General features: G+C 44.9%; 1 protein-coding gene across 1 annotated transcript in view; it reads left to right on the top strand.

Annotated features, from left to right (window-relative positions):
* The first annotated feature begins 6,630 nt into the window (after window positions 1-6,630).
* The window catches only part of LOC116966357 (transmembrane protein 150A-like), a 56,588-nt gene continuing 51,523 nt past the window's right edge, over window positions 6,631-11,695 (top strand). The window contains exon 1 of the mRNA XM_033012538.1: window positions 6,631-6,951. Within this exon, the coding sequence (XP_032868429.1) occupies window positions 6,887-6,951 (65 nt within the window). The 5' untranslated portion in view covers window positions 6,631-6,886. The remainder of the gene's footprint in view (window positions 6,952-11,695) is intronic.

The following is an 11,695-nucleotide window of genomic DNA, read 5'->3' as shown; positions in this document are numbered from 1 at the left end:
ACAAATCTGTTTAGTCAAAATACTCATATTTCATTCCATCCTGGCCACACACTCATCTCCCCGCTACCTTCAGGTAGAAGGTACAGGAGCCTGAAGACTGCAACAACCAGGTTCAGGAATAGCTGCTTCCCCACAGCCATCAGGCTATTAAACTTGGCTCGGACAAAACTCTGATCATTAATAGCCCATTATCTGTTATTTGCACTTTATCAGTTTATTTATTCATGTGTGTATATATTTATATAATGGTATATGGACACACTGATCTGTTTTGTAGTCAATGCCTACTATGTTCTGTTGTGCTGAAGTAAAGCAAGAATTTCATTGTCCTATCAGGGACACATGACAATAAACTCACTTGACTTCACTATAGTGGAGTAGACAAGAAATGCTGCTTCACCCACTGAGTTTCTCCAGCATTTTTGTCTACCTTTCATTCCATCCTATCGCACGATGCAGGTAAAATGTATCCTAGGTTATGAGGGATGAAGTCACACAGAGGCATCGATCTTAATCTTTCATACATCTGTCAACACAGAAGTGATTAAGTAATGAAGAATTCCAAAGGGTACCTCCTGGTTCGAAAATAACACAATCTGTTATTTGGACATGGTGTGTAGTAATGTGTAATGAATGAGTAAGTTTATTGGCCAAGTATGTAAACATACAAGGAATTTGCCTTGGTGCTCCATTAGCAAGTAACAACACGACATACAGTAAACAATTAAGAATAAAACATAAAACATGAAAACATTAAGAATAAAACATTATAGTTTAAACATGTGAATTAAACAAAATACCAGAGCACAAGGAGGCTACAGACTTTTGGTTATTGAGTAGAGCTACTACTCGTGGAACTGCAGATGCTGGTTTAAACCGAAGATAGACACAAAAAGCTGGAGTAACTCAGCGGGTCAGGCAGCATCTCTGGAGAAAAGTAATAGGTGACGTTTCGGGTCTAGACCCTTCTTCAGCCTCACCTACCAGTCTGAAGAAGGGTCTCGATCCAAAATGTCACCAATACCTTTTCTCCAGAGATGCTGTCTGACCCGCTGAGTTACTCCAGATTTTTGTGTCCATTTGGACATGGTGGACTGATTGGGGAAAGGCGACACAGACCTGTCAAAGAGACATTTGGTTTAGCTAATTTGACATTTAATTTAATGAGGTAACGTCCTGAGTCGATGGAATAAATGCATTTGATATAGCTTAAAAGCACTTTCAAATAAAGTTATGCATAATAGTTTAGTTTAGTTTAGAATACAGGCCCTTCGGCCCACCCCACCGACCAGTATCGACCAGTGCACTGACCAGCGATCCCCGTACACTAGGGGTAATTTACAATTTTACCCAAGCCAATTAGCCTACAAACCTGTACGTCTTTGGAGTGTGGGAGGAAACCGGAGCACCCGGAGGAAACCCACGCAGGTCACAGGGAGAACGTACAAACTCTGTACAGTCAGCACCAGTAGTCAGGATTGCCACCGTGCCAACCTAATAGTCTTCTCATCAAGACTGATGTTCACGGAATAAAGGGTGCAGTAAAGGTATGGGTGGAATATTGTTCACTGACAGTTAAGATAATGTACCAGGGAATGGTTGTCCTTTAGACTGGAAGGAAGGGTAAAGTGATGTTTCCTTGGGATGGCTAACCCTAAAGGTGCATTTCAGAATATACTTTAGATTAGATTAGATTAGATTAGACTTTATTAATCCCCTTATTCAGGGGAAATTCAGATATCCTTGCAGCACACTAATAAAAATACAACACAGTATTCATGAAGAAATTCAACACCAAAACATAAAAACATCCCCCACAGTGATTCCCACTGTGGGGGAAGGCACAAAGTCCAGTCCCCATCCTCTTGTCCACCCAAAGTCGGGCCTATTGAGGCCTCCACAGTCGCCGCCACGGCGCCCGATGTTCTCGCCGGGTGATGGTACTCCGGCGTCGGGAGAACCCCCAGCGGCTTCGGGTGCCAGGAACGGCCGCCTTCCCACCGGAGCCCGCGGCTTCCAAGCCAACAGACCGTGCCAGACGGAGCTCCGCACACTGGCGATCTCGGTGAGAGATCCCAGGCTCCGGGATGTAAAGTTCAACGTCGCAGCTGGCCGCTCTGCAGAACCGCGGCTCCACGATATTTTCATCGGCGGTCCCAGCATACTGGAGTCCCAGCGTGGCGACCCAGGAAAGGCATCGCCTGCCCCACGACAGCGCTCCAGCGCTGCGCCGACGCCAAAGCCGATGTTCTGGCCAGGTCCCCTCGGGGAAACGTCGCTCCAGGACCAGCTGGTAGGCCGCGAGGACAGGTCGAAGACGCTTCTCGGAGGAAGGCAACCCCTCCGACCAGGTAGGGACTTGGAAAAGCAGTTTCCCCCTTCCCCCCCACCACCCCCCACACATAAAAAGATTTAGACCCCCTGACTGTACACTTAACGAACTAAAAATAATAAAAAGGAAGGGAAAAAAACGGACAGCTGCAGGACAGGCAGCCGTTCAGGACAGCGCCTCCTCCGAGAACTTGGATTTGGATGTAAACAGTACATTTTTCAAATTTGCAATTAACACAAACTTAGAAGTATAATCTGTAAGGAGGTTATTATTGGACTTCAATGGGTTCAGTTCAGTTTTGTTTATTGTCACGTGTACTGAGGTACAGTGAAAAGCTTTTGTTGCGTGCTAACCAGCCAGTGGGAAGATAATACATAATTACAATCGAGCCATTCACAGTGTACAGATACATGATAAGGGAATAATATTCAGTGCAAGGTAAAGCCAGTAAAGTCCGATCAAAGTTCAGCGCTGCCCTTTAGTTGTGGTACGATGGTTCAGATGCCTAATAACAGCTGGGAAGAAACTATCCCTGAATCTGGAGGTGTGCTTTTTCATACTTCTATATTTTTTGCCTGATGGGTGAGGGGAGAAGAGGGAGTGGCCAGGTTGTGACCCATCCTTGATTATGCTGCTGGCCTTGCCGAGGCAGCGTGAGGTTTAAATGTGAATCTGTAAATTGAATTAGATTTGTACAAGGCTGCTGGGTGTACAAGGTGTAAAGATAGAGGCTGAGGATGCTTCCTTGCAGAGCACCAGTGTTAAGGGTAATCGTAGAGGATAATTTATCCCCTATCCTCACTGATTGGGGTCTGTTGATCAGTCGAGGATATACTGTAGTTGCAGAAATAAATGCTCTTTTGGTGATGAAGGCAAATATTTAGTCAATGGAAGCATCTGATACAGGTGTCTCCCTTATCCAAGGATGAGTGTAGGGCTAGGGTGATGACAATGTCTGTGGACCTGTTGTGGTGGTAGGCGAACTGCAGTGGGTCAAAGCCGCCAGGTAGACTGGATTTAATGCGTTCCATAACTAGCCTTTCAAAACATTTCATCATGGTGTATGTCAAAGCCACAGGACGGAGGTTATTTAGGCAGGGGATATAGACAGCCTGGTGAAACTGGCAAACCTTTCCCCTGCCTTTTTGTTTTGCCATAGATTCGGGAACACCCTGGGTTATAAACACCCGACTTACATGCAGCCATTTGGCAGATTTTCCAGCTGCTATGAGGCTCTGGGCATATTTTGCCATGTGGGGGGGGGGGGGGGGGGGGGGGGGAGGTTTCAAGTTCAAGTTCAAGTGAGTTTATTGTCATGTGTCCCAGATAGGACAATGAAATTCTTGCTTTGCTTCAGCACACAGAACATAGTAGGCATTTACTACAAAACAGATCAGTGTGTCCATATACCATTATATAAATATAAACACATGAATAAATAGACTGATGAAGTGCAAATAACAGATAATGGGTTATTAATGATCAGAGTTTTGTCCGAGCCAGGTTTAATAGCCTGATTGCTGTGAGGAAGTAGCTATTCCTGAACCTGGTTGTTGCAGTCTTCAGGCTCCTGTACCTTCTACCTGAAGGTAGCAGGGAGATGAGAGTGTGGCCAGGACGTTGTGGGTCTTTGAAGATACTGCCAGCCTTTTTAAGGCAGCGACTGCGATAAATCCCCTCGATGGAAGGAAGGTCAGAGCCGATGATGGACTGGGCAGTGTTTACTACTTTTTGTAGTCTTTTCCTCTCCAGGGCGCTCAAGTTGCCGAACCAAGCCACGATGCAACTGGTCAGCATGCTCTCTACTGTGCACCTGTAGAAGTTAGAGAGAGTCCTCCTTGACAAACCGACTCTCCGTAATCTTCTCAGGAAGTAGAGGCGCTGATCTGCTTTCTTGATAATTGCATTAGTGTTCTCGGACCAGGAAAGATCTTCAGAGATATGCACGCCCAGGAATTTGAAGCTCTTGACCCCTTCAACCATCGACCCGCTGATATAAACGGGACTGTGGGTCCCCATCCTACTCCTTCCAAAGTCCACAATCAGTTCCTTGGTTTTGCTGGTGTTGAGGGCCAGGTTATTGTGCTGGCACCATATGGACAGTTGCTCGATCTCTCTTCTATACTCTGACTCGCGGTATATCTGAACATCCACAGTTAACTACACGTTGCTCTTGCCCTTTATATTCTTGAGTGGCCGTATTTCCGACTTGCGAATTGTTCGGTTTACGAACAGTTCCCAGGAACAGAATCGGTCATAGCTCAGGAAGGACCTGCAGTTTTACATTAATGAACACATAAATATGAGACTGCCCTACACCTGACTTCTTCAGCCCAGCTCTGCTGTGTATACTGACACCCCTACTACTTCAAGAGTCTCTGACTCGAAATGTTGGCCAGTTTCTCTATCCAAGAATGCCGCTTGACCAGCTTTTGTTTCATTTTTCAGACTCCACCGTCTCTATTTTTGTTTGTTTTTTAATTTTACACAATTTTGTTTCTCTTATCAAAGTTACAAAATAGTCCGGCCCCTCCACTTATCTTGGCATTGGATTCCAGATCACACTGACCCTGTGGCTGTTAGAAAGAATGCAGTGTCCTGTGGGAGTCTTCCTGTTCCACAACAATTAAGGCTGGGTCTGTCCAATGAGACCTTAAACTGGTACCCTGTCTTGCCGCTCAGATGAAAGCAAATGATCCCAGGGTATTATTTTGAAAAAAGAGCAGCAGATTTATTCTTGGTATCCTGGTTAATAGTTATATCTCAAAGGACAATTCCCTTATCATGTACTCTGAGAAAATGGATGGATTATAGTCATGTATTGTCTTTCTGCTGGTAGACAAAAGTGCTGGTGAAACTCAGCGGGTGCAGCAGCATCTATGGAGCGAAGGAAATAGGCAACGTTTCGGGACGAAACGTTGCCTATTTCCTTCGCTCCATAGATGCTGCTGCACCCGCTGAGTTTCTCCAGCACTTTTGTCTATTGTCTTTCTGCTGACTGGTTAGCACGCAACAAAAAGCTTTTCACTGTATCTCGGCACACGTGACAATAAACAAAACTGAACAATAATATAACACTTCAACATGGCTTTTACCGCTCAATGTTGTAAATGGCGGCAAGTTTGCAGATTGGTTCAAGTTCAAGTTCAAGTTCAAGTGAGTTTATTGTCATGTGTCCCTGATAGGACAATGAAATTCTTGCTTTGCTTCAGCACAACAGAACATAGTAGGCATTTACTACAAAACTGATCAGTGTGTCCATATACCGTAATATAACTATATACAAATTGGATATAGAAACAAGGAACTGCAGATGCTGATTTACACAAAAAGACCCAAAGTGCTGGAGATATCTCAGTGGGACAGGCAGCATCACTGGAGGAAAGGAATATCTTCTGCCTGAAGCATGGCCCTGACCCAAATCGGGGCCCATCCATGTTCTCCAGAGATGCTGACTGACCTGCTGAGTTATGCCCCTGTCCCACTTAGGAAACCTGAACGGAAACCTCTGGAGACTTTGAGTCCCACCCAAGGTTTCCGTGCAGTTCCCGGAGGTTGCAGGTGGTTGCCAGAGGTTGCAGGTAGTGGAGACTGACAAAAACCTCCGGGAACCGCACGGAAACCTTGGGTGGGGCGCAAAGTCTCCAGAGATTTCTGTTCAGGTTTCCTAAGTGGGACAGGGTCATAAATTGTGTCCTTTTGCAGATTTTAAAAATATAATGACCCTCAGATCCCCATCGCTGACAAGTGATGTTGAATGAAAACTAAAGAGGTCCTTTGGTGGTCGTATATGTGGTGACACAGAACAATAAACTCAGAAGTGACTGTATATGAGTGGAATTAACCCTCGTGGTGGAAGGGGCAACTTCAGGAGAGGAAAAGGCAACATTTAAGGTCTCAAAGTGCTGGAGTAACTCAGCAGGTCAGGCAGCATCTCTGGAGAACAGGGATAGGTGACATTTCGGGCCAAACCGAAACGTCCCCTACCCATGTTCTCCAGAGTTGTTGCCTGACCCGAGTTACTCCAGCACTTTGTGTCCTTTTTGTGAATTAACCAGCATCTGCAGTTCTTTTTTTTTTTACACAAAGGCAACATTCTTGATGTGTACGTTTTCTCGAGGATTAAAAGTGATACAAAATAATCTATAATATCTTGGTGGGTTTGGGGGGGCGCCAAACAAATACTTGTTGAGCCCTGGTGTGTATCAGACCCCGGGGTCTGCGGGGAAAGAGTCACCCGTGGAGAAGGAGCAAGCGAGAGGCGAGAGGGGGAGCTCGGAGCGACAACTGATACAACTTCCTTCAAACTCCCCGCTGTTGCTCTCAGTCTCCGGGTGTGTGAACTCGCTCTCGGAGAGTGATTCATCGAGCCGGAGCTGAATACGGTTCGCGGTTCCGGCAGCGCCCCGGTGGAGAGAGTGAGAGTGAGAGAGGGGGTTCCCACCTCGGATTCTTGTCATTTCTTTTCCCTTCTTGATGGTTCGCCCCGATGGTGTGAGCGACTGGAGCCCGCTGCTGCTGGACGCGGTTTGATCCCAAGGCTCTGGAGTCACCATGAGCGGCTGGCTGTTCCTGCCTCTGCTGAACAGCATTTTATCCATTGCAGGAACGTGGACAGTGTGAGGATCAATTTCTTGTCATCTCCACCTAACTCCCTCAGATTGCAACTCGGGTCTTCAAAAACAAACTCACTGTTTTTCTCCTCTTTTCACTCAAATATTCAGAACAAACTTTCATCCGGCTCCTGTTTTCCCACTCCGAAATTCCCCAGCCTTTTTCAGTGTCTGCTTTTGGATTCTCTTCCCGTAGCTCATATCCACATCTGATAAAAAAAAAAAAATGAGCCCAGTCTCTCTGAGATCCTCTAAGCTGACAATTTTCAAAGGTCTCGGCTCCAAAACGTTACCCATTCCTTCTCTCCAGAGACTGTCTGTCCAGCTAAGTTACTCCAGCTTTTTGTTTCTATCTTCGGTTTAAACCGGCATCTGCAGTTCCTTCCAACATACTTTCTTCATGCTTTCCACTAACTTTAAAGTCGTTATTGTTAGACATGCAGGAGCTTCATTGTAAGTGATTTACTGTTGAATATGATGTTGAAATGTATTTATTAACGTGTTAATGATTTGTTGGGGGGTGTTGGGGATGAGAGAGACGATGAGAGAATTAATGTACTGATATGTGAGCTGCTGATTAGTTAAACTCCAAGGTTTATTTATTCGTGATTCGATCTTAAAAGATATATGCCCTTGAATTTATAACGCGTTCTTTGTTTTAATTCTCAAACATACAATGAGGCCAATGCTCCAACTCTCAAGGTAAAGTGTGTTTTCGTGTGATGCGTTCCTTTTTTGCTTAGTCAAGCACATACATAGTTAAAATAGTCTGTGCCTTTTCATCAAACATTAAAATCAGAACAGGCAGATAGATGCAATGAGTAATTTAGGAATGCCTTCATATTGTTTCCACGACTTTTGCCAAACTCTTTGAGTATGGGACCTCAGAACTGTTTCAAAATGCGCGGAGGCACCAAGGCTGGGCCTTCAGCGACTTCATTCAATTCCCGAGGCTTTCTTTTTTGGGCTGGATGGGGTGCTGTTTTGTGGGGAGCAAAATTGACAGACTTATAGATGCATGTAACAAAATAGCAGCACTTGGTCCACAGCCTGTGGGGTCCTGGTGATTCCAGATGCTCCTTAAAAGTTGTGAGGGTACCCGCATCCAACACTTGTGAGAGTATCTGGCGTTACCACTTTGCTCCAGACGTCAACAACCATCTAGATCAGGGGTTCCCAACCTTTTTCGTCCCGTTTACCCCTGGCAACTTTAATAGCACATAACAATGTCATTTCACTTATTTATGAACCACTAATGATGAACAGATACTGGCATACCAGAACCAAACACAGTCAGTCAATGAGAAAATATATGTACAAATCCAGAATCAACAAATTGACCCCCCCTGGGTTGGTGAAATTTACCCCAGGTTGAGAACCCTTGATCTAGATGAACTAAAAATCTTCCCTCGGCTAAACCTCTTAATCATTACCTTTAAGACCAGTGGACGTCTAAGGTAAGGATTAAGAGGGAAGCTGAGGGAAAACATTTATCTATGCCTCTTGGAATCTTGTACACCTCTCTCCTTCACCCTCAGCTGCCTGTGTCCAAAGGAAAACAAACCCAACTCATCCAGTCTCTCCTTCTTATAAATGGAGTCTTATCAGCCGGTGAAAGTAGGAACAAGGACCTGCAGAGGCTGGTTTACCGAGGAAAGGCATAAAATGCTTGAGTAACTCAGCGGGTGAGGCAGCATCCTTGGCGATCATGGATAGGTGACGTTTCGGGTCAGAACCCCCTTCTTCAGAACCTTCAGATCAGAATCTGAATCTTCTCTGCTCCTTCATCAGTGAAATCATTTAACTCCTGTAGAGTGGTGAACAGAATTGCATGTAGTATTCAGGCTGTAGTTTTGTTAAGTTATAGAGTCATACTGCGCGGAAACAGACCCTTTGGCCCAATCTGCCCACAGCGACCAACATGCCCTATCTACACCAGTCCCACCTCCCTGCGTTTAGCTCATAATCCCTCTAAACCTGTCCTATCCATGTACCTGCCCAAATGTTTAGAAAACGTAAAGGTTGCGATAGTACCTGCTTCAACTTGTCCCATGTACTCCCTGCTCTTACATTCAATATGCCTGATAATCAAGTCAAGTATGCCATATACCTTCTTTACACCCCGACATCTCCATGTGTTGCCACCATCACGGATCTTTAGACGTACAGCAAGGTCCCTTTGTTCCACACTACAAGTCAAGTCACTTTTATTTCTATAGCACATTCAAAAAACAACTCTCGTTGACCAAAGTGCTTTACATTGATGGAGGTACTAACGTTATACAACATTGGTTCATAGATTAAGTACATACATAAATACCTACATATAGCCCTCCCTCAGAGGACGTCAAGAAAGGCTTGAGAGTAAAGATGAGTTTTAAGTCTCGACTTTTTTAAGTCGATGGAGGGGACAGTTCTGATGGGAAGAGGGCTGCTGTTCCACAGTCTAGGAGCTGCAACCGCAACTGAGCTTATGCCTAGACCGCGGGATGTTCAGTAACCCCAAGTCGGCCGATCTGAGGGACCTGGAGGTGGTGTGGTGGGTAAGCAGACTTTTGATGTAGGTGGAGGCAAGCCCCTTTGTAAACATAAAGAAGGATCTTGAAATCTACACACTATGTCCCTGCCATTCATGATATACGCCCTACTTAACAAACACTCTCAAAATGCATCACTTATATTTAGCAGCATTACATTCTATCTGCAATTGCTCTGCCGAGCTACCAACTAATTAGCAGCATTTTGTGCGTTCTCTCACTATAAACAACACCAGCACTTTTTGTATCACCTGCAAACTTACCTGAGTTGTTAATGAATATAAGAGCAAGGTTCCCAGCATCAGTCCCTGTGTTACACCACTGACCACAGGCTTCCAATCACAAAAGCAGCCCTCCAATGTCACCCAATATCTCCTGTTTCCGAGCTAATTGTGGATACAATCTTCTAAAAGGCCTTGGATCCCAGAGGTTCTCCTGTTTGGACCAGCCTTCGAAGCTAGACATTGTCCGAGGCCCTACAGAAGTACAAGTAGATTACGTGAGCTATATTGCATTCATCAATATATTCTGTTTGATTTCAAAAATACTCTATTGATCAGAAAGGATCTCCGACCAATAATTCATTGCTGACTATCCTTGATTCATCCCTGTCTTGCCACTAACATTAGACTAACTGGCCTGTAATGATATCGCTTATCCCTAATGCAGTTCTTGAATCAAGGTACCACAATAGCAGTCCTCCTGTCATCTGGCACCGTATCTGTGGCCACAGAACCTTTACATTTCAATGTCAGGGTCCTGGCTTGGGATAAATCTCATGGCCTGGAGCTACATCTACTTTATGACCACTAAGATATCTAATACTTCCTTCATTTTTATTCTTAGCATGCTTTCGAATTTATACCGCCACAAATGAAATCTCCAATAACAATATCTTTCTTCTTGGTGAATACAGTTTAAAAATGATACAATTCAGACCTTGTCCATGTCATCTTGTTGCCCACATGTCTCTTTGGTTTGTAATGGATCCCATTCTTTCCCTGGTTGCTCACTTGCTCTTAACATACTCATCAAATACCCAGAGATTTTCCTTAATGTCATCTGATATTTGTGGCCCCTCGTTGCCCTACTAGTTTATTTTGTAAGCTACCTTCCTGTTGTCTCGATACTCTCGGAGAACCTCCCTCCGATTTCAGTCCTCTATACTTACCATATAGAAAAATGAAAATAGGTGCAGGAGGAGGCCATTCGGCCCTTCAAGCCAGAACAACCATTCATTGTGATCATGGCTGATCGTCCCCTATCAATAACCCGTGCCTGCCTTCTCCCCATATCCCTTGACTCCAATGGCCCCTAGAGCTCTATCTAACTCTCTCTTAAATCCTTCCAGTGATTTGGCCTCCACTGCCCTCTGTGGCAGGGAATTCCATAAATTCACAACTCTCTGGGTGAAAATGTTTTTTTCTCACCTCAGTCTTAAATGACCTCCCCTTTATACTAAGACTGTGACCCCTGGTTCTGGACTCGCCCAATATTGGGAACATTTTTCCTGCATCTAGCATGTCCAGTCCTTTTATCATTTTATATGTTTCTATAAGATCTCCCCTCATCCTTCTAAACTCCAGTGAATACAAGTCTAGTCTTTTCAATCTTTCCTCATATGCTTTCCTTTGTTTCCGTATCCATTCTGTGATTTGCCTCATACCTGCTCCTCAGTCTCCCAGTAACCGTGGGGAGCACCAAAATATAATGCCATCAAAGAGATCGCTCTTGTTGTTATTTCTGAAATCAACCCATATGGCCTCATTGAAGAGCCTTCTAAGACATGCAGTGATGGTCTCCACCATAAATAATGTCTGAAGAAAGGTCCCGACCAGAAACGTCACCTATGCATGTTCTTCAGAGATGCTGAGTGACCTGCTGATCTACTCCAGCACTTTGGCCATTCTGTTCCATTCACGCCCCCACCCACCTGCCATCATTAGGCCTTAACTTTCTATACCCTGGAATGATGGGTCCATCAGAGCTCATCTCTTCCCACCCAAACCAAACCCTCCCAGGTACCTTCCATTGCGACCGTAGAAGATGCAACACCTGTCCCTGTACCTCCTCCCTTGACTCTGTCCAGGGACCCCAACAGTCCTTTCAGGTTAGGCAGAGATTCACTTGCACCTCCTCCAACCTCATCTACTGTATCCATTGTTCTTATACATCGGCGAGACCAAACGTAGACTGGGCGATCATTTTGCTGA

Source organism: Amblyraja radiata, chromosome 37, assembly GCF_010909765.2.
Source record: "Amblyraja radiata isolate CabotCenter1 chromosome 37, sAmbRad1.1.pri, whole genome shotgun sequence".
In the NCBI taxonomy this organism is placed as follows: Eukaryota; Metazoa; Chordata; class Chondrichthyes; order Rajiformes; family Rajidae; genus Amblyraja; species Amblyraja radiata.
The sequence above is the reverse complement of the archived record's forward strand: the minus strand, read 5'-3'. Positions and strand labels throughout refer to the sequence as shown.